This window comes from Hippocampus bargibanti, linkage group LG11 (assembly GCF_051943395.1).
Source record: "Hippocampus bargibanti isolate YZ-2025 linkage group LG11, ASM5194339v1, whole genome shotgun sequence".
Classification (NCBI taxonomy): domain Eukaryota; kingdom Metazoa; phylum Chordata; class Actinopteri; order Syngnathiformes; family Syngnathidae; genus Hippocampus; species Hippocampus bargibanti.
This window is the reverse complement of record NC_142744.1, coordinates 594,691-616,954: the sequence shown is the minus strand read 5'-3', so window position 1 is coordinate 616,954 and position 22,264 is coordinate 594,691. Positions and strand designations below refer to the sequence as shown.

Sequence of the window (22,264 nt, the reverse complement as noted above, 5' to 3'; positions counted from 1 at the left end):
TTTCTACTAAATAAGCCTTAAAACTACACAAAATATCATGTGTTTTATATATAAAAAATGTGCTATTGGATTGTAATGAAAGAAATAAACTGTACTGTTTAATAAAGTCGTTTTATTGACCTTTGTGATGGTCCTTGTCAATGGACGATGAAATTCCAGGTTGCCTCTTGATGATATCCGAAGAAAGTGAAGAAATGAATTGTGGAATTTGAAGTGATAGTAAAAGCCTCCTTTTCCCCTTTTCCTGCAGGCGGTGGACTCGAGGGACTCCATGGCCATGGCACTTTATTCCCAGTGTTTCAACTGGATCATCCGCAAGCTCAACGATCGCATCAGAGGCAAAGACGACTTCAAGTCCATCAGCATTCTTGACATCTTTGGATTCGAAAACTTTGAGGTAGAAATACATCATGGACGATTTATTCATAGTTTTGTTTTGTTTTTTTAATTTGATTGTATTTTTCAAATGAAGATTGTTGACGTGTGTTTTTGTGTTTGCCATTGCAGGTCAACCACTTTGAGCAGTTCAACATCAACTATGCAAATGAGAAGCTTCAGGAATATTTCAACAAGCATATTTTCTCTCTGGAGCAATTGGAGTACAACAAGTAAGTACAGGGAACATCTGACTTGCGACTGGCTCGAGTTACGACCACACGTACTTACGACCGCAACCTACAGATCGACGATAATCGTCGCATACGATGAACAAATTGTGCAAATGGTCCTGACCTCTGACCTCTTGCAGGGAAGGTTTAGTGTGGGCTAACATCAACTGGATGGACAACGGCGAGTGTTTGGACTTGATCGAGAAGGTGAGTGAGTTGTTTTTTTTTTTGTTTTTTTTTTGTTGTTGTTTTGTTTTGAGGGACGTGTGGCAAGCAAGAGGAGAGAAGGATGTTGACGTTGTGGACTTTCCACAGAAACTGGGCCTCTTGGCCCTGATGAACGAGGAAAGTCACTTCCCCAAAGCCACGGACGACACGCTCCTGGAGAAACTGCACAGTCAGCACTCGGTAAAAAAAAAAAAAAAAAGCCAAATGGCACACTAACTAAGGGATCCCAGACGTCCGCTATTTCGCAGGTTTTTTCCGCCAAAGTGATATTTTCTATTTTCATATAAAAGTACAGTGATACCTTGGCGAAAAGTGTCTATCCCAAAAATTAATTTCCCATAGGAAACCATTAAAATGAGAATAATCTGTTCCCAGGTCTTCATAAAACATAATTTTCTACTAAATAAGCCTTAAAACTACACAAAATATTCCTTATTTTATGTATAATAAATGTGCTATGGGATTGTTATTCAAGAAATAAACTGTACTATATAATCAAGTCGTTTTATTTAGGAAGTAAGCTTTATTTATATTGCACTTTTCACAAAATGCTTCGCAAGATACAAAACGATACAAAAAAAGCAAGTGGAAAATATGCAAGCACAAAAACATAACAGTTAATCAAACACCTGTTTAAATTAAAAAAAAGTCTTTAAATGTTTGTTTAAAAGTGTCAACTGACTCCATCGAGCGTAGTGAAAGTCAGTGAAAGAAAGTCGGTGACAAAAACTAGTCCGCCAACCACCGTGGCGCTGTTCGACCGTGTGGTTTGGTGTTGATCTGCCGAAAACGAGTTAGTTAGTTAGCCAAGACTATATGCTCGCAAATGTAATGTTTGTAAGCCGAGGTGTGACGTATGTTGTTTTATCGTTGCAGAAAAATCCGTTTTACGTGAAGCCCCGCGTCGCCGTTCACTACTTTGGAGTTCGACATTACGCAGGAGAGGTAACCGCCACCGCCGCCGCCGCCGCCTTCATCACCGCCAATTCAAATGCTGCTAACCAATCAGAATGGCTGATGAGCATGTGACGTGCAGGTGGTGTACGACGTGAGGGGAACTCTGGAGAAGAACCGAGACACTTTCCGAGACGACGTCCTCAACATGCTACGCGACAGCAGGTGAAAACACGCCACCATCTTCGTTAACTCATTCGCTGCCATTTTCAAATTAATTCGGGAATTCAAAAGAAAAAATGTTTTTCTGCTTTTGGTTCTTCTACCTAGCTCGCTGGCTATCTAGCTAGCTATCAAATAGCTATATAGCTTTCTAGATGGTTATCTATTAGCTAGCTAGCTAACTTTCTATCTATTTGAGTTGCTTCAGGGTTGAGTTAACGCTGGCGCGTGTGGCTGATGCTGCTATTTGCTATCTATTAGCTATCTGGCTGGCTATCTAGCTATCTCTTAGCTATCTAGCTACGTACCTATCTAGATGGCTATCTACTTGCTATCTATTACTAGCTAGCTATATATTAGCTATATAACTAGCCGTCTAGCTGGCTATCTAATAGCTATCTATTGGCTAGCTAGCTTCCTATCTATTTGAGTTATTCCGAGTTGAGTGAACGTTGGCACGTGTGGCTGCCGCTTCTCACCCACAGAAAAACTTCTGTGACTGAAAAGTGACCTTGAGAGTTTTGAAAGGCGCTTAGAAATTACTATTATTATTATTTATTATTATTCTATGCAAGGTGCCGATAAGGTGCTGGTCAGACCTTTAGCAATATTTTTCCCCTTCCACAAGGGGGCAGCATTTGCCTTTTGTCCATGTTAGCGCTTGATTACAGCTTCAGCTCTTATTAAATCTCTATATCAATCAAAATTGCATTGTATTTTGTACATCTGCCCCCATTTCAAACTCAGATATCTCCAGACCCATGTGACTTAGGAATTAACTCTTTTTTTTCCTAATGAAGAGAGTTTTTAATGCTGAATTGAATGTTTATGTCATCCTAAAAGTCAATAATCTGTGAATCCTGGAAATCAAGTGACAATGACAAAAACCCTGGCACTCGAGTGGACACATTTGTGCACATCGTCCGGCAGTGAATGAGTTAATGAGTTAATATATTCATTCATATATTCGTGTGGTCGTTGACTGCACACTGTATTTCAACTCGGTGTCCAAGTCAAGGCCCGGGGGCCAAATCTGGCCCGCCACCTCATTTTATTCGGCCCGCAAAAGCAAATCTAGCATTTTAAGTGCCACAATGCCTGCCCCAAAAATATGTTTTTCTGCAAAATATATATATATATATATTTCCAACATATGTTTTGATCACACATGCTTTCTGTCCATCAGGTTGGATTTTGTGTACGACCTTTTTGAACACGTACCGAGTCGCAACAAGCAGGACACGCTGAAGAGCAGCTGCAAGCACCGAAGACCCACCGTTAGCTCGCACTTTAAGGTCTGCGACCCCCACCCTGAAACACACGCGCATGCTTTGCTTTACCACCGAGTTCCGTTCCCACAAAACGGTCGTAAGTCAAAATCCATACAACTGTACAGTTCATTTATAAATGTTATACTTTGCCTGCTCTCTCGCTAACGGCCAGAAGAGGTCGCCAGACACACACGCAGGAGATGGTATCTGCACTGTATAACTACTGTATTGTGTGTAGTCACGCAGTAGATTTCTGTGCGAGTAATGTGACATGCTGGCTGGCCAAAATTGTAGTACGCGTTGCCGGCTGCTCGCGTGTTGCGGTGCCAGGCGTAGAATAAAACAAAAAAGGGGTCTGCCGGTCGTGGTCATAAGTAATGGTGGTCGTAACTGGCGCTGGTCGTAAGTCGGATGTTACCTGTATCGACAAAGACACATGCAACTCAGGTCTTGTGTTGTTTTTTTTTCCAGGACTCTTTGCACTCCCTCATGGCAACACTGAACTCCTCCAACCCGTTCTTCATCCGATGCATCAAGCCAAACACAAACAAGGTGAGTGTGACGGAAGCTTCACCGTGACCACCTTGCGCGTTTTGGATTGATTTTTCTGACAAGTTTATCTGAAAGGCTTTTATTTTGAAGTTTGAGGTAATACAGTGATACCTCAGCTTGCGAATGCTTTAGCTCATGAACGTCTCGCCTCACGAACGTTAAATTCGCGACCATATAGTCTTGGCTGACAAACTAGTTTTCAGCGGACAAACCAAACCGCACAGTGGACTAGTTTTCCACACCCACCTTCTTTGAGTGCAGATGTGGTTTGTTATCGAGTTGAGTACTTTTGCTATAACGGGACCAAAAAAGACCCCACAAAAGAAAATGACAGTCGAGCAGAAGAAGGAGATCATCGAAAAACATCAACGAGGTGTGCGTTTGTGTGACTTAACGTCCCAGTACTATACGCTAAATTGACCATTGCTACGTGTGGCTAAGGGTGTTTCCGTGCTGTCTAAGCAACGGTCTCAGGCAATAGAAGAGGTTGGAAAACTTTTGTTGATTTGGATTAATGAAAAGCAGCTAGCAGGGGACAATGTGAGTGAGGGTATTGTCGCGGCAACTTCACTTGGAGAGTGGCAACGACATCCAACAACGACCATCACAAAGGTCAAAAAAAAACCTTATTATACTGTACTGTTTATTTATTTAATGGCAATAGCACATTTATTATACATAAAATAAGGTATATTTGGTGTAGTTTTAAGGCTTATTTCGTAAAAAAATGTTTTATGGGGACCTGGGAATGGATTATTTTCATTTTAATGGTTTCTAATGGGAAATAAATGTTTGGAAGACAAACCTTTCACCTTACACAAACTTTCTGCGAAACAATTAAGTTCGTAAACTGAGGTTATCACTTTACGTGTTTTTCAATCATCCGTTGCGCAATATATGAAAGAAGTGACGTCCAAGCTAAAGCTCAGGGGCTCAAAATACTGGCAGAAAAAAGTCACGTCAGTCATTTTCTTTTTAGGGAAATGTTCAGAAAGGTTAAAAAGAATAAATTAACACATCATTGATGGCTAGATTAACGCTCAGTTTGTCCCTGAAGTCAACACTGGATTTAATAAACTCGATATTTGTTCCGTCAAATCAGATGATGAATGATTTTGTATTGAGCAAACGCTAGTCAACCAAACCCCCCTCAAGACTCTTTGAATGCATGCACACGCACACACGCACACACACACACACACACACACACACACACACACACACACACACACACACACACACACACACACACACACACACACACACACACACACACACACGTCAAGCCCTACAAGTGTTCGGCGCAAATGAGCCTCAGCAGGAGACGGGTCGCCATGGCAACCGCAGACCTCCCATCTCCACACAGAGGAAGCGTTTCAAAGCCTTTGTTAGCTCAATGTGTGTGCATGCGTGTGTGTGTGTGTATGTGTGTGTGTATTTGTGTGTGTGTGTGTGCGCCTCCTATGAGGCAGAATTGTGCGTTTTCGCCGGGAACTTTGCCGTCTTTTTTGTCGCCGCTGGATTCGGAGTCAAGATGCAATGGTGAGCCCGGTTGCCGTGTGTGTGTGTGTTTTTGTATTTATAGCGCAGTGGAATGATGCTGTTGCGTGAATTGTTGCCATTAGCTGATGTTTGGAGTTGAGAGCATCATAGGTGATGTTAAATTGTCCTCGATTGCATGTATGTAGCATGTTCCAAAGTTGACTGCGATTTGCCTCACGTGGTGTCAGTTGTTGACGTGGCGCGTATAAATTGGGCTCATTTGAAAGGATCTCACGGGAGTCATTACAATGATACGTCAGCTTACGAACGTCATTGGTTCCCAGAAAGTGTGTGTAACGTGAAAAGTTCGTCTTCCAAACATTTATTTCCCATAAGAAACCATTCAAATGAGAATAATCCGTTCCCAGGTCCCCATAAAACAGAGTTTTCTACTAAATAATCTTGGAAACTACACTAAATATACCTTATTTTATATTTAATAAATGTTCTATTGTATTGTAATGAAAGAAATAAACTGTACTGTACAATCAAGTCGTTTTATTGACCTTTGTGATGGTCCTCTTGATGATATGCGAGTGAAGTTGTCATGCTTTCTGGGCGATAATACCCTCACTCACACTGTCCCCTGCGAGCCGTTTTTCGTTCATCCACATCAACAGAAGTTTTTCAACCTCTTCTTTTGCCTGAGACCGTTGTTTAGACAACACATAAACACCCTTAGCCCCATGTAGCAATGGTCAACTTAGCGTACTGGTACTGGGATGCTAAGTCACACCAACGCACACCTGGTTGGTCTTTTTCGATGATCTCCTTCTTCTCCTCGACCAAAATTTTCTTTTGTGTCCTCTTTGTCTTATGACTAGCCTTTTTCGGTCCCATAATAGCAAAAGTACTCCACTTGATAACAAACCACGTCTGCACTGAAAGTAAGGGGGTGACGAAAACTAGTCCGTCAGCCACCGTGGCGCTGTGAGGCTTAGTTCTTCCGCCGAAAACTAGACTATGCTAGATTATATTCTTGCTAATTTAATGTTCGTTTGGCGAAAAGTTCGCGAGCTCAAGAGTTCGTAAACTGAGGTATCACTGTACTATTATTATTATTATTATTATTATTATTATTGCTGAAGTGAATGGAAAAAAAATACGTTTTACGGTTTCATTTTCAATTGCCAATTTTGAAGAGAAAGAATGACAGATAGCAGAGTATTGGCTATGGATTTTTATGACAACGAACCTCTTTGTCACCGATCGCTGTTAAAAGGCCGTTTCCCAGCGTTTTCGGATCAAAGCGAGAAAGCCGACAAGTCGCCAGGATGCGCCATTTCCGGACAGCGCTCGTCTTTGTGCGCTTGCCGTATGCAAATGATCTTATGCTAATGAGCCCTGCTTCTTAAAGGGCTAACATTGAAGCAACGTTTTGTGATCAAGGAGGTCGGGGGGGCGGCGTTACAATGGGAATGAAAGCCACCTCACATTTGGAGAGCCCCCCGGGCGCCCTCCCACGCCCACTGAGATTGACAGGAGCTCCCAGCAAAGTGGCGCCCTCTCTTCTCCACGCTACAATGGCACTTGTAAATGTAAATGTATTATTAATATTTTCATATATATTTGGACTTGTTTCAACTTTGTTAGTTATAAGCCATCTGTACACTTGATGCAAAAAGCGATCAACCTAGCTCAACAGAACACAATTGATGAGGAACTAGGTAAAATGATCACAGAGAAAGCAACTCCAAGGGATCATTCCTCAAGATGGTGAAAGAAGAAGGTTACGTTCCTCATCAAGTGTTTCATGCTGAGGAAAGCGGCCAGTCCATTCCATCAAGCCATCAACGACCATCACAAAGGTCAATAAAATCACTTTATTATACAGTACAGTTTATTTCTTTAATTATAATACCATGGCACATTTATTATACATAAAATGAGGTATAGTTTGTGTAGTCTTAAGGCTTAGAAAAGTAGAAAATTATGTTTTATGGGGACCTGGGAACGGATTATTATCATTTGAATGGTTTCCTATTGGAAATAAATTTTTGGGATGCACACTTTTCACCTCAACTGGATTTCTTGAGAAGTTAGACTTGGGTGCTTTTGGCGTCAACTTTGTGAAGTTCAAGATTTAGCAAAAGCATCTGAAGAAGCATGACACGTTTGACCGTGCAGATGCCCGACTTCTTCGACCCGGCCGTGGTCCTCAACCAGCTGAGATATTCGGGCATGTTGGAGACGGTGAAGATCCGACGCGCTGGTTTTCCCGTCCGCCGACCTTTCCAGGAGTTCTGCTGCCGGTGGGTGCTTTCGGGTTTCGGGTTTCTGCGCGTCCCACTCGGACCGGCGACCGACTTTTTTTGTCTCCTCCTTCTTCAGATACAAAGTTCTGATGCAAAATGATTGGTCGTCCAACGAGGCCAGGGAGCGCTGCGTGGACCTTCTGCAACGCTACGACCAAAGTGGCGCTGATTGGCAAATGGGGAAGACCAAGGTAAGCCGCATCGGCTGGAACAAATATTGATTTTAATCATTGATCAAACTGTTGATTGAGTTATGATTAACTCATTAAAGTGCCTGACGATGTGCAAAAAAAAAAAAACAGTTGCTTGACCGAAGGCCTTCTCGCAGGCCCTTCTTATTTTCCTGGCTAATGCTACCCTCTAGTGGACTTGTAGTCAATTACACCGCACTTTTTAATAATAATAATAATAATAATATATATTTCATTTATAAGTGGCCGCACGCGCCAGCGTTCACTCAACCCGAAAGTAAGTCAAATAGATAGAAAGCTAGATAGCCAGCCAGCTAGATAGTGAATAGCTAGCTACATAGGCAGATAGCTAATAGATAGAAAACAGCTAGCAAATGATAATAATATATAAATATATTATATATTTATATATATATATATATATATATATATATATATATATATATATATATATATATATATATATATATATATATATATATATATATATATATATATATATTATAAATATTATATAATATATATATATATATATATATTATAAATATTATAATATATAAATGATAATAATAATAATAATAAAAGTTACTTTTGGGTTGAGTTGAACATGGACAAAAGGCAAATGCTGCCCCATTGTGGAAGGTAAAAACATTGACTTTTGGGTTGAGGTCTGACCAGCGCTTGTGTTTGGTAAAAACATTGACAGAGGTCTTTTTTTTTTTTTTTTTTTTTTTTTTTTTTTTTTTTTTTTTCTTCATCACAAAAATCCGATACATTAAGAGTGCGTCGAGACTTTTGCTAGCCGTTGAATGTGACAAATTCATACGCAGCAGCGTGATGTGAAAGGTTGTTTTTTTTTTCAGGTGTTCCTCAGGGAAGGCCTGGAGCATCGTCTGGAGAAGCAACGCGAGGTGGCGGTGCTCCGAGCCGCCATGATTATCCGGGCGCACGTGGCCGGATACGTGGCCAGGTAGGCCAGACCAAAAACCGTGGACGCCGTCCCCCCGTCCGTCCACGTCGCGCTTGTACGCTCCCCTTCTTCCCAGAAAGTGTGTGTAAAGCGAAAAGTTTGTCTTCCAAACATTTATTTCCCATAAGAAACCATTAAAATGAGAATAATCCGTTCCTGGGTCCCCATAAAAACATAATTTTCTACTAAGTAAGCCTTAAAACTACACAAAATACACCTTATTTCATGTATAATAAATGTTCTGTTGGATTGTAATGAAAGAAATAGAAGTAGATCAGCGACGTCATGGTAATAATACCCTCACTGACGCTGTCCTCTGCTAGCTGCTTTTCATTCATCCAAATCAACAGAAATTTTTCTTATGTTTCCTCTTCGGCCGAACACGAGCCTGTCTTTTTCTCTCCCATAATAGCAAAAGTACTCCACTCGATAACAAACCACGTCTGCAATCAAAGGGGGTGTGGAAAACTAGTCCGCCAATCTGGAGCAGTCACCCGCTCCTCTTTGTTTGCGTGCAGGAAGCAGTACCGACGGCTGTTGCGCTGCGTACTGGTGATCCAGAAGAGCTACCGCGCCTTCCACTGCCGCAGGAAGTTCCTGCTGTTCCGCTGGGCGGCGCTCACGCTGCAGACGCACCTGCGAGGTCACATGGCCCGGCGACTTGTGGGGCGCATGCTGGACGAGAACCGGGCGAGGAAGAGGAGGCTGGAGGAAGAGGAGAGGTTGGTTCGCACCCCCAGCGCCAATTGTCAACTTTCGTTAGCATACAGGAGTGGTCCATCGATGAAAAGGATTCTTCAGCCGTCATCTGTACTTTTTTGAAGGCGTCGCTTCTCATCCGAGAGGCTTCGTCAGCTAACTAAAATTTGCTGGTAGCTTTGGCCACCTCTGGACAGTAGTAGTGTGTATGTATATATATATATATATATCAACAAATTTTGGTTCGCTGACGAAGCCTCTTGGATGAGAAGCAAAACGTCAGACACCTTCAAAAAGGAGTGCCATTTTGTCGGCAGCCATCTTGTTAGTGTCAGCAAACAAGTCAACAAAAAAAACTAACTATAAATTGCGCCAAAAAATGTATTTTAAAAAAAAAAGAGTTCTGACAAATCATCTGACGATTTGCGTTTTGTTTTTTACAGGGAGAGACGACGGCTTGAGGAGGAACGACTTGCTCAAGAGGTAGCGAAATTCACAAATGAGGCCTGTTTGAAATATGATCACATCTCTGTATGTATGTCTGCATATTGGATTGGATTAGATTGGCCTTTAATTACTCTCGCAGTGTACAAATTTACACTTCACGGCAGCAAAGGAAGAGGACAGGAAAGAAAGAAGTAGAAAAACAAAATATAGGAGCTGCTGTGAAGGCAGCCACTCGCCGCGCCATCTTGAAGGCAAAACAACAACAAAAAATACTACATAATAGCTTGCTAGCTAGCGATCTATTAGCTATCTATTAGATAACTAGCTATCTATTAGCTATATAGCTAGCTGTCTAGTTGGCTATCTAATAGCTAGCTTTCTATCTATTTGAGTTATTCCCAGTTGAGTGAACGCTGGTGCGTGTGGCTGCCGCTGCTCACCCACAGAAAACCGGATCCTGTGACTGAAAAGTGTCCTTCAGAGTTTTGAAAGGCGCTTATAAATGAAATGGATTATTATTATTATAATAACCGTCATTATTGTTGACTTCAGAGAGCCTCCTTCTCCCTGATGATATTCGTCCTCGAGCGCGAGTGTTATTCTTCGACATTCCCAAATTTTCTGCCGGATTTTGTCCTGAGAGTCTCTTGTGATCTCCAGGCATCCAGAAGGCAGGAGGAGCTGCGTCGAGCTGAAGAACTGGCCGCTCTCCTACGGCCCAAACCCCACCAGCCATCGGAAACCATCAAGACGTCCGAACAGACCTTGGATGGGTCTTCAGACACCCCAAAGATCTTCTTTGAGGCCTCGAACGAGTCTTCTGAGACACGGAAGAAGGTGTCTTCAGACCCCTTGGAAGCAGAGGAGGAAGATGATGACCAAGCGATCCGCCCTCAGGAGGCATCTCAGGTGGAGGAGATCCTCCGCCTGGAGCGTGAGATCCAATGCCTGCAGATGAAGAAGGAACGTCAGGAACTGTCTCTGACCGAGGCATCGCTGCTCCGTCTCCAGCTGCTACGGGACCAGGAACTGAAGCGTCTGGAGGACGAGGCCTGCAAGGCGGCGCAGAACTTCCTGCAGTCGCTCAACTTTGACGAGATCGACGAGTGCGTCCGGAACATTGAGAGCTCGCTAACCGTGGACGGCGACGCTGAGAAGGAGGACGAGGACGTGGACGAAGGCTTCGGGGCGGACGACGAGGCCTTCAAGGACTCGCCCAATCCTAGCGAACACGGACACTCGGACGGCCAGCGCACCAGCGGGATCCGAACCAGCGACGATTCCTCCGAGGAGGACCCGTACGCTAACGACGCCGTCGTCCCTCCCTTGACGCCCGCCGCCGTCCTCCCGCCGCTCGCCGTCGGAGCCCTGGAGACGCCCTGCGAGCTGATCCCGCCGGATGAGGATTCCGACTACGATCGGGACGACTACGACCAAGGCGCGATCGCGTCTAGCGGTAGCCTGGCCTTCTCGTACCCTCGCAGCGACTGCCGGGGTTCCTCGGGAACCTACAACAGCTCCGGGGCCTACCGCTTCGGCTCGGAGGGTCCGCAGTCCTCGGTGCGTCCTCGTTGCGGCACTTTGACACCCTGAACCGGTCGCCAGACAGTCGCAGAGACAAACAAAACATCTGCGCTCACACCTAGGGACATTTTCCAACGTGGGAGGAAACCGGGGGACCCGGAGAAAACCCACGTGGGCCCGGTGGAGAACATGCAAACTCCATACATGGAGGTCTTGAACTCACAACCTCTGCATTGTGAACCCGGCGTGCTAACCACTCAACAACCAGGCCGCCCGCCGTTATATCTGGCTAGCTAGCTAGTTATCTAGCTAGCTAGATGGGGCAATCAGGCCAGTCGTAGACCCCATACTCAGGCAGGACAATAGAAGTAATCAAAGTAGCCGCAGGGCGTAGTCCTCTGCTCCCCCCAAGTGCGTTCAAACTAAGAATTTTTCCGCTTCTCTTTGTGTTTTTTTTTCTCCTGGTGTCAGTTTGAAGACAGCGAAGATGACTTTGAAAGATTGGATACCGACGACGAGCTCTCGTACCGCCGAGACTCCGTCTACAGTTGCGTCACGCTGCCCTACTTCCACAGCTTCCTGCACATCAAAGGTACGTCCGGGCCTCGTCTTCGGACCTCATGTGGGCCCAAATCGGGCGATGCTCTGATTTTTTTTTTTTGCCAAATACAGTGATACCTAAGCTCCCGGACTTAATTGGGTCACAGAAAATGTGTGTAAGGTATAAAGTTCGTCTTCCAAACATTTCTTTCCCATAAGAAACCATTAAAAAGAGAATAATCCGTTCCCAGGTCCCCATAAAACATCATTTTTGACTAAATAAGCCTTAAAACTACACAAAATATACTTTATTTTATGTATAATAACTGTTCTATTGCATTGTAATGAAAGAAATAAACTGTTCTTTATAAAAAAAGTTGTTTTATTGACCTTTGTGATGGTCGTTGATGTAGTTGCTTCTTGATATCCGAGTGAAGTTGCCGTGCTTTCTGGGCGATAATACCCTCACTCTCACTGTCCCCTGCTAGCTGCTTTTCATTCATCCAAATCAACAGAAGTTTTCCAACCTCTTCTATTGCCTGAGACCGTTGCTTAGACAACACAGAACCAACCTTAGCCACATGTAGCAATGTATCCGAGGTATCACAGTAACGTCTCGATCGCGAGACGAGTTCCTCAAGCTCTTTGTCGCCGCCCCGCAGGCGGCCTGATGAACACGTGGAAGCGGCGCTGGTGCGTGCTGAAGGACGAGACCTTCCTGTGGTTCCGCGCCAAACAGGAAGCGCTCAAGCAAGGTTGGCTTCACAAGAAAGGAGGCGGATCGTCCACGCTGTCACGCCGAAACTGGAAGCGGCGCTGGTTCGTCCTCCGCCAAAGCAAACTCATGTATTTTGAAAACGACGGCGAGGACAAGCTCAAAGGAGTGCTGGACATGCACGCCGCCAAGTGAGTCGAACCGCAACAAATCCAGAACACTTGGTTTCTGGGCTCCAAGACACAATTTGAGAGTTTTTTTAAATTGTTGTAGCGAAGTGATCGATAACGCTAACAAGGAGAACGGCATCAATATCGTCATGCCGGAGAGGACGTACCACTTGGTGGCGGAGACGGCTGAAGACGCCAGGTACGGGGGCGGGGCTGGACTTTGGGTCATGTCAATCATCCTGATCGATGATTCGGACCAAAATGATGTTGACAATGCAGCCACGATGACGCTAGCTAGAGCGGCCACTAGCTAGCTAGCGTCATCGTGGCTGCATTATCAACATCATTTTGGTCCAAATCGTGAATCGTGCTTAGGGATGCTGATAATTTAGCCACGATTACGCTAGCTAGCGCGATCGCTAGCTAGCGTGGTCGCTAGCTGGCGTGGTCGCTAGCTGGTGCGGTCGCTAGCTAGCGTCATCGTGGCTACATTATCAACATCATTTTGGTCCCAATCGTCAATCGTGCTGAAGGATGTTGATAATGCAGCCACGATGATGCTAGCTAGCGCGGTCGCTAGCTACAGTCATCGTGGCTGCATTATCAACATCATTTTGGTCTCAATCAGCAATCGTGCTAGCGCTAGCTAGCTTGATAGATGAGCATTGAATTTCACAAGTTTGATTTGCTCTGGCGGGACGAATAAAATGATGCAGCGGGCCAGATTTGGCCCCCATGCCTTGACTTTGACACCGGTGCTTTTGACACCGTTCCCCGCTCTTCCAGCCAATGGTTCAGCGTGCTGAGTCAAGTCCACGGTTCCACCGAGCAGGAAATCGGCGAGATGCACGACGAGCAGGCTAACCCGCAGAACGCCGTGGTGAGTCTAAAAAAAAAAAACATGGCCGTCCTCCGCGGACGTCTTCTTCGGTGACGGCGTGATCACCTCCCAAATGCCTTCCGTCCTTCAGGGGACTCTGGACGTGGGGACCATCGACTCGGCGTGCGCTTCGGACAATCCGGAGAGGTAAAAACGCCGCTTTGAGCGCCGCCGTCCCGGTTCCAAAGTCCGTCGGTCACTCACGGGGGGCGGGGGGCGTGGCCAACGCAGGCCCAACTCGTTTGTGATCATCACGGCCAACCGAGTCCTGCACTGCAACGCCGACACCCCCGAGGAGATGCACCACTGGATCACGCTGCTGCAGCGCAACAAGGGGGACGCCCGAGTCCACGGACAGGAGTTCATCATACGAGGTAGCCCCGCCCTGCCCCGCCCCGCATTTTGACCGTAATCCGTTCCAGAAAGCTTTTAAAAAAAAAACGGATTTGTTCGCAAACCAAAACTATGCTTCCCATTATGGTCAATGTAATATTAATAACAATAATAATAAATTTCATTTGTAAGCACCTTTCAAAACTCTCAAGGTCACTTTACAGTCACAGGATATTTTTTTCTGTGGGTGAGCAGCGGCAGCCACACGCGCCAGCGTTCACTCAACACAGAAGTAACTCAAATAGATAGAAAACTAGCTAGCTAGCCAATCGTTAGCCAACGGATACCTATATAGCAACTATATATAGCTATATAGCCAGCTAGATAGCCAGCCAGCTAGATAGTGATTAGATGTAGCTAGCTAGACAGCTATAACACGCTGCACTAGTATCATTAGACGAACAATGGAGGCACTCTACAGTTAATGACGACTGGGCAAGACGCTGTTTTAATGTCTGCTGGATTTGGTAGCGCCTGATTTAGGGGAGTCGCTGGAAAAGGTGGTGGGCAGGATGCGGAGGGTCCCGTGTGATTTTCTGACGTTGTTTTCCGCCCCGCGTCAGGTTGGCTCCACAAGGAGATGACGAGCGGCGCGGCCAACGCCGGCGGCAAAGCCTCCCTGAAGCTAAAGAAGCGCTGGTTCCTGCTGACCCACAATTCTCTGGACTACTACAAGAGCTCCGAGCGCAGCGCGCTCAAGTTGGGCACGCTGGTGCTCAACAGTTTGTGCTCGGTGGCGCCGCCCGACGACAGAGTCTTCAAAGACACCGGTGGGCCTCAGACTCCGCCTCCTCCTTCGCCGACGCCGCCTTCTGACTTTTTTTGGCCTTTCAGGCTACTGGAACGTGATGGTCTACGGTCGCAAGCACTCGTACCGCCTCTACTTCAAACTCCTCAACGAGGCCACTCGCTGGGCGGCCGCCGTCCAGAACGTCATTGATGCCAAGGCGCCCATCGACACGCCCACCCAGCAGCTCATCCTGCAGATCAAGGTCAAGATGTGCTTCTTGTTCAGCTCGGGGACTGTGTTGAGGTTGCTCGGACAAGTCCAAGGTCGCCACTGGAAAGCAAAAAGGCGACGTGAGGATAGGCTACCTACCCAGCTAGCTAGCTAGCTAGTTATCTATTAGCTAACTAGCTAATTTTTAGTTTCGACAGAGGGATTTGTTAGCTATTAGCTATCTAGTCGCTAGCTATTAGCTATCTATTTGCTAGCTATTAGCTATTTATTCACTAGCTCTTAGCTATCTACTCACTGGCTAATGGCTATCTATTCGCTAGCTATTAGCTATCTATTTGCTAGCTATTAGTTATCTATTCGCTAGTTATTAGATATCTATTCGCTAGCTATTAGCTATCTATTCACTGGCTAATGGCTATCTATTTGCTAGCTATTAGCTACTTGTGCGCAAGTCTGAGCTGGTCCATCCGTGTGTGCAGGAGAACATCCTGAACGCGGAGGTGGTGGAGCAGATCTACAAGAGGAACCCCATCCTCCGATACAGCCAACACCCGCTGCACTCGCCGCTCGTTCCGCTGCCTTACGGGGACATCCACCTCGCTGCCGGTCCGTCAGTCCATCCGTCATGTTTAAAAGTTTCATTTCGTTATTATTATTATTATTATCATTTGCTAGCTGTTTGCTATCTATTAGCTATATGGCTATCTAGCTAGCTATCTGTTGGCTTTCAATTGGCTAGCTAGCTAGCTTTCTATCTATTTGACTTACTTCTGGGCTGGCGCGTGTGGCTGCCGCCGCTCATCCACAGGAAAACAGATCTTGTGACTGTAAAGTGACCTTGAGAGTTTTGAAAGGCGCTTAGAAATGAAATGTATTATTATTATTATTGTTATTATCAGGCCCGAGGACGTGCAACAGCCTGCAGGAGGAAGCGCTGGCGGCCTTCGCGCGCCTGCGGCAACTGGAAAGCGCGGCCGACCCGGCGCCGGGCATCGCGGCGCTCCTGCAAGCGTGCAGAGAACCGCGGGCGCTCCGCGACGAGCTCTACTGCCAACTGGTCAAGCAGACGGTGATGCCGCCGGGCCCCCACGGCCCCGCCAACCTCGCTCGATGGAAAGCGCTGGCGTGCGCCGCCTGCGCCTTCCTGCCCGGCCGAAGCGTCCTCGCCTACGTCCGCTTGCACCTCAAAAGGTCAGGAACCAAAAGCCAATACTTTCCTGGTTTCGCTTGCTCGCTAGCTCGATAGCTGAGCATGATTAGCTTTCGCGGGCCGAATGAAATGATTGGCGGGCCAGATTTGGCCCCCGGACCTTGACTTTGACACCTGTGATGTAAGGGATTAGCCAATTAGCTGAATAGAAAGCGATCTAGCCCGCTCGATTGCTACATAGCTCACCCGTTAGCAAGCTAAATTGTTACCTTGCTCACCCGCTAGCTATCTCGATCGTTACCTAGCTCGATCGCTAGCTATCATGATCGCTACCTAGCTCGCTCGTTAGCTAGCATGATCGCTACCTAGCTCGCTCGTTAGCTAGCATGATCGCTACCTAGCTCGCTCACTAGCTAGCATGATTGCTACCTAGCTCGCTTGCTCGCTAGCTGGATAGATGAGCATGGAATTTCAAAACCATAAACCCCGCCCCCTTCTTTGCAGAACTCGAGAGTCATTCCCCGGCACTGAGATTGAGCGCTACGCCACCTTTGCGCTGGACGCGCTGAAGAAGACGCACGGGCGCGAAAACGTCCCGTCGTTGGAGGAGATCCGGGCCGTGGCGGCGCGGCGGGACATGAGCACCACCGTGCATTGTCACGGCGGAGGCTGCTGCAAGATCAGCGTCAACTCGCACACCACCGCCGGCGAGGTGAGGGGGACCCCGACGTGCTGAAACACCCTATTTGCAGGGGAAAAAAAGTCATTTTTTTCAATACCACAGTCAAACCCAGGTTCTGGACCATAATCCGTACCAGAAAGCGTTTAAAAACGCATTGGTTCGAAAACCAAAACAACGCTTCCCATTGTGGTCAATGTAATTGGTTTTAATCCGTTCCAAGTCTAGAAAATAACTTTTTTTAAAGCACTTTTTAACTATTTTACAGAATATGAACATATCAGGAAGCGGAGGGTACTCGAGTGGCGCATTCAGGTGCGCTCAGTTTGGTCGCCAACCGAATTTTGCGTGTAAACCAAGGCATAAAAAGCCAGCAATTGTTGGTCAAAGACGAAATTTGCTCACAAAAGATTCCAGCTGGGAGTTTTTCTAGATTTTTTTTTTCACAATCACAATCATCTTTCTTTGCCTAGTGTGCAGAACACACAAGGAATTTGTCTCCAGTAGAACACGCTGCACTAGTATCATCGTAAAAAAAATGCAAAGAGGCTCTATACGGTCTATTTGGGTTACTATTTAGAGAGTTAATGGCAACGGGTGAAGAAGCCATTTAAATGTGTGCTGCACTCGGGGAGTCGCTGGAAAAGGTTGTGGGCAGGGTGCGGAGGGTCCAGTCAAAGGAAAAATTTCCCTCCCGTTTTTCAGTGGGGATTTTACACGTGAGCACGCGTGTTTGTTTGTTCACGTCAGGTGGTTGAGAAGCTGTTACGCGGTCTGGCCATGGAGGACTGCAGGAACATGTTTGCACTCTTCGAGCACAACGACATGGCGGAGAAAGCCGTCGAGAATCGAACCGTGGTCGCCGATGTGCTTGCCAAGTTTGAAAAGTCAGCGCTCGCCGGAACGCCGCCGCATTTTCTTTCCTTCTCGGTTGCCCTCGTGAACTTGTGCACTTCTTTTGGGTCGCACTGCAGATTGGCCTCCGGTCCAGATGAGGGCGCTGCTGGCTGGAAGTTGTACTTCAAACTTTACTGCTTCCTGGACGTGGACAACGTTCCCCAAGACAGTGTGGAGTTTGCCTTCATGTTTGAACAGGTAACCACACCCCAAAAAATGACATGTGACCGTCATTTCCAAGTACCGCTAGATAAATAGCTCGATAGCCAGATAAATAATATCATATCATAATGTATCGTATCATAATGGACAAAGGTAAATAAAACGACCTTATTATAACCGTACAGTTTGTTTCTTTAATTACAATGCAATAGCACATTTATTATACAAAAAAGAAGGTATATTTTGGTGTAGGCTTATTTAGTTGAAAATTATGTTTTATGGCGACCTGAGAACGCATTATTCTCATTTGAATGGTTTCCTGGGGAAAATTAACGTTTGGAATACACACTTTTCGCCTTACACACACTTTCTGGGAACCAATTAAGTTCGTAAGCTGGGGTATCACTGTATTTTGTGTAGTTTTAAGGCTTATTTCATGAGGAAATTGTGTTTTATGGGGACCTGGGAACGGATTATTCTCATTTTAATGATTTCCTAAGGGAAATTAATGTTTGGAATACACACTTTTCGCCTTACACACACCTTCTGGGAACCAATTAAGTTTGTAAGCTAAGGTATCACTGTAGAATAATTGCAGTTTAGCGTACGCATGCACAATTCTCAGGTTTCCAAAGCAAAACCAAATTAAAGCAGCGCTTCGGAAAGCGCTCGGTCTTCCGCCGGACTCACCGAGAAATGCGTCTTGTGTGTTCACGAAGGCTCACGAAGCGGTGATCCGCGGTCAGTATCCTGCTCCCGAGGAGACTCTGCAGTTCCTTTCAGCGCTGCGCCTTCAGTACCTTCTGGGAGACCAAAGCCCGCAGGCCCAAGCGCCGGACACATGGCAGGTGTTCCCCATGGCTCGCTTACGAGCCCGCGTGCAAAACTCGGCGCGGAGCTTCGCGTCGGGCGGCGAACGTTCGGGGACGTCGGAACGCAAGCGTTCCAGCTTCCTGGAGGGAACGCTGAGGCGGAGCCTGCGCGGCGGCTCGCTCGGCCGGCGCCGTTCGGACGCTGAAAACGGGCTGGAGGTCTGGTTGAAGGAGGAGGCGGACGCCGTCCGGACGGGCTTCCTGGACAAGTGGAGCAAGCTACGCGGCGTGGCGCGCGAGCAAGCTATGCGCAAGTACATGGCGCTGGTCCGCGACTGGCCCGGTTACGGATCCACGCTCTTCAACGTGGAGGTGAGCCATCCCGATCCGTGGATCTCAACCCGGAATAGCTCAAATAGATAGAAAGCTAGATAGATAGCTAATGAATAGCTAATAGGTAGTCAGCTAGCTAGCTAGCTAGCTAACAGAGAACAAATAGATAGTAACATAGCTTGCTAATAAATAGCTAGTACATAGCAAGCTATCTGCATAGATAGCTAATAGACAGCCAGCTAGCTAGATAGCTAATAGATAGCGAGATAACTAGCCAGCTAATATCGATGAGAAGGTTCTCATCGATGGACCACTCCTGTACGACTGAGAGCTTACACAGACGTAGCCAGCTAATAGACATCTGGCTGGATAGTTAGCAAATAGATAGCTAGCTAGCCAACCGATAGCCAATAGACAGCCAGCCAATTAGCTAGCTAGCCAGTAGACAGCTAGCCAGAGGTCTTTATCAGCACTCAAGCATGAAAAAAAAATCCCGAACAAATTCGTGAATGGCAGTTATTTATTTAAGTCTGCAGTTATCTGAGTTTGAAATGGGGGTGACTGTCCAAAACACAATGCCAAAAAATCCCGTTTTCAAGCGGATTCAAGGTGGATGACTTTTAGTTTGTGTCCCCCCGCCAGTGTGGCGACGGCACCTTCCCGTCGGAGCTTTGGTTGGGCGTGAGCCGCGAGGCCGTGTCGGTGTACAAGCGAGGCGAGCCGCGACCTCTGGAGGTTTTCCCCTACGAGCGCATCCTCTCCTTTGGGGCGCCGCTCGCCAACACCTACAAAATTGCCGTGGACGGACGAGAACTCGTCTTTGAGACGCAAATGGTAAGGAGACAAAGACAAAAAATTGTTTTCACTTTTCTGTGTTTCATACCAGCGCCGAGGTGTATGGATGCGTATGTGGAACGGTCGCAGCTTGGAATTGAAGCGGATTTACAGTACTTGGGACAGGAGATGGGAGACAATCGCTTTTTCGTCAATGCATTGATCAGCGCCTTTCAAAACTCTCAAGGTCACTTTACAGTCACAGGATCAGTTTTTCTGTGGGTGAGCAGCGGCAGCCACACGCTCCAGCGTTCACTCAGCTGGGAATTACTCAAATAGATCAAGTTAGCTAGCTAAAAGATACCTAATAGATAGCTAGCTAGCTTGTTAGACAGCTAATAGATAGCAAATAGATAACTTGCTAGGTAGCCAGCAACGGTGACCCTGTTCAACCTGGAATAACTCAAATAGATCAAGTTAGCTAGCTAGCTAATAGATAACTAATAGTTAACTAGCTAGCTAGTTAGACAGCTAATAGATCGCAAATAAATAATAAATGTGTTATTGTATTGTAATGAAAACTAGTTTGTTAGCCAAGATTATATTCTCGTGAATTTAATGTTCGTACGGTGAAAAGTTTGCTAGCTAACGCATTCGTAAGCCGAAGCATCACCGTACTTCCAAATAGCTTTCAAGATATTTGCACATCATTGACGGATGACTTTGCCCGTTGTCTTCTTTGTAGGTGATGGCCATCGCCAAGCTGATGAAGGCCTACGTCAGCATGATGGTGAAGAAGCGCTACAGCAACTGTCAATCCCTCGCCAGCCATTGTGGCCCCTGGTGAGCCACGAAAAACTGGTCCGGTCCCATCCGGGGTCCTTTTGGATCACATTTCCAGCTTTTCCACAAGATTCCTGCTGCTCGGCTTTTCCGGGTTTATCCAAACAAGACTTTCAGCTCCAACAAGCAAAAAGCGGCGCCGGATGAGATTTGGAAAATGAGCCTCCACCCCAGTAGGTGGCGCCATTTCTACATTTTATCAACCTCTGCACCAAGAAAAGACTTTTGGGAAACTCGATGCTTCACATGACAAGCGAGTTTTCTGAGTGACTTTGAAAGGAATGTCGACAAAAAGATGTAAATAAGCGGTTCGGGTTTGCTGTTGAATGTTCCGATTGGCTGGCCGTGCAAGGGTAGGCCTCGCAAGTGCCTGAAGAAAAAACAAAAGAAAAAACACTATGCTTAACGCGTGGACCATTTTAAAGTGACATTCCATTTGACAGAGTTGCTACGGAAACATGAAAGCACTTGCTGCGCCACTGTGACATGCTAATGCTAGCGGTCGCTAGTTATCTGGTTGTGTCATTTTATAGCTGATTTCTCAAACCTTTTAGGTCCATTTTTTTTAGCAAAAAAAAATTTCAGCAAAAAAATCGAATGGGCATGGCAGTTGCCATGGTAACAAAAATAAAACGAGCAGATAATCAAGAATTTTAAAAAAAATCAGCGCGTATAAAAACACGCAAATGCCCAACAGCAAAAATCTTGAGGGATCCGCTGTATTCTACTAAATGCCAAAGTAAATTTTATGTGGATTTTTTTTTTATACAGAAAAGCTAAAATGCTAACAAGAGCGGAAATGTCACTTGTGTCAGCAGGGGGCGGGGTCAAATTTGAATCAAATCCGTACGCAATTAGCCTCGCTTGAAAAAAATAAATACATATATAAAATAGCACATTTTGGATTGAAATCTGCATTCCATTTTTTACTTTGAGCATCTCGATGTTGGCTGCGTGCGTGAGCGCAACCTGACCCTTTCGATTGGAACGGCAGGTCCATCCAAAGACACGTGTATGCCTGATACACACACACACAACACACACACACACGAGTGCCTTCTTTGCTGTACATTTTTTTACGTCATTGTGCAATGTTTCTCTCAATCTTCTCGGTTGTACATTTTTTTACTTTATTTTTCATGTTATGCTCTATGATATATATTTGAACAATAAATATTCTTCTCAAAATATGTGCAAAGACTCTCAAATGAATACAGCGTATACTTTATAGTCTAAGCATAAACATGATGTAAAATAGACAAACGCAATGTTATCACGTTTAAAAGTTTCATTTTGTTATTATTATTATTACTTGGTAGCTGTTTGCTATCTATTAGCTAGCTGGCTATCTATCCACTAGTTGGCTGGCTATCTATCTGGCTAGCTATCTAGCTAGGTATCTGTTCACTATAGATTAATAATAATAATAATCCATTTTATTTATAAGCACCTTTCAAAACTCTCAAGGTCACTTTACAGGATAAGTTTTTCTGTGGGTGAGCAGCTGCAGCCACACGCGCCAGCAGTAACTCAAATAGATAGAAAGCTAGCT

At 45.7% G+C, this 22,264-nt stretch overlaps 1 protein-coding gene across 1 annotated transcript in view; it reads left to right on the top strand.

The window, feature by feature from the left end:
* Positions 1-21,900, top strand: part of myo10 (myosin X) — a 46,251-nt gene extending 24,351 nt beyond the window's left edge. The window contains exons 12-41 of the mRNA XM_089008066.1: positions 251-397; positions 508-608; positions 749-815; positions 924-1,016; positions 1,713-1,781; positions 1,873-1,955; positions 3,139-3,247; positions 3,695-3,775; positions 7,445-7,569; positions 7,649-7,763; positions 8,627-8,733; positions 9,252-9,455; positions 9,876-9,915; positions 10,540-11,439; positions 11,875-11,995; positions 12,606-12,849; positions 12,932-13,027; positions 13,615-13,708; positions 13,800-13,855; positions 13,940-14,082; positions 14,665-14,871; positions 14,936-15,093; positions 15,542-15,668; positions 15,962-16,253; positions 16,717-16,924; positions 17,642-17,778; positions 17,866-17,986; positions 18,670-19,134; positions 19,738-19,929; positions 20,615-21,900. Coding sequence (XP_088864192.1) covers positions 251-397; positions 508-608; positions 749-815; positions 924-1,016; positions 1,713-1,781; positions 1,873-1,955; positions 3,139-3,247; positions 3,695-3,775; positions 7,445-7,569; positions 7,649-7,763; positions 8,627-8,733; positions 9,252-9,455; positions 9,876-9,915; positions 10,540-11,439; positions 11,875-11,995; positions 12,606-12,849; positions 12,932-13,027; positions 13,615-13,708; positions 13,800-13,855; positions 13,940-14,082; positions 14,665-14,871; positions 14,936-15,093; positions 15,542-15,668; positions 15,962-16,253; positions 16,717-16,924; positions 17,642-17,778; positions 17,866-17,986; positions 18,670-19,134; positions 19,738-19,929; positions 20,615-20,716 — 5,004 coding nt within the window. The 3' untranslated portion in view covers positions 20,717-21,900. The remainder of the gene's footprint in view (positions 1-250; positions 398-507; positions 609-748; positions 816-923; positions 1,017-1,712; positions 1,782-1,872; positions 1,956-3,138; positions 3,248-3,694; positions 3,776-7,444; positions 7,570-7,648; positions 7,764-8,626; positions 8,734-9,251; positions 9,456-9,875; positions 9,916-10,539; positions 11,440-11,874; positions 11,996-12,605; positions 12,850-12,931; positions 13,028-13,614; positions 13,709-13,799; positions 13,856-13,939; positions 14,083-14,664; positions 14,872-14,935; positions 15,094-15,541; positions 15,669-15,961; positions 16,254-16,716; positions 16,925-17,641; positions 17,779-17,865; positions 17,987-18,669; positions 19,135-19,737; positions 19,930-20,614) is intronic.
* Positions 21,901-22,264: the final 364 nt, after the last annotated feature.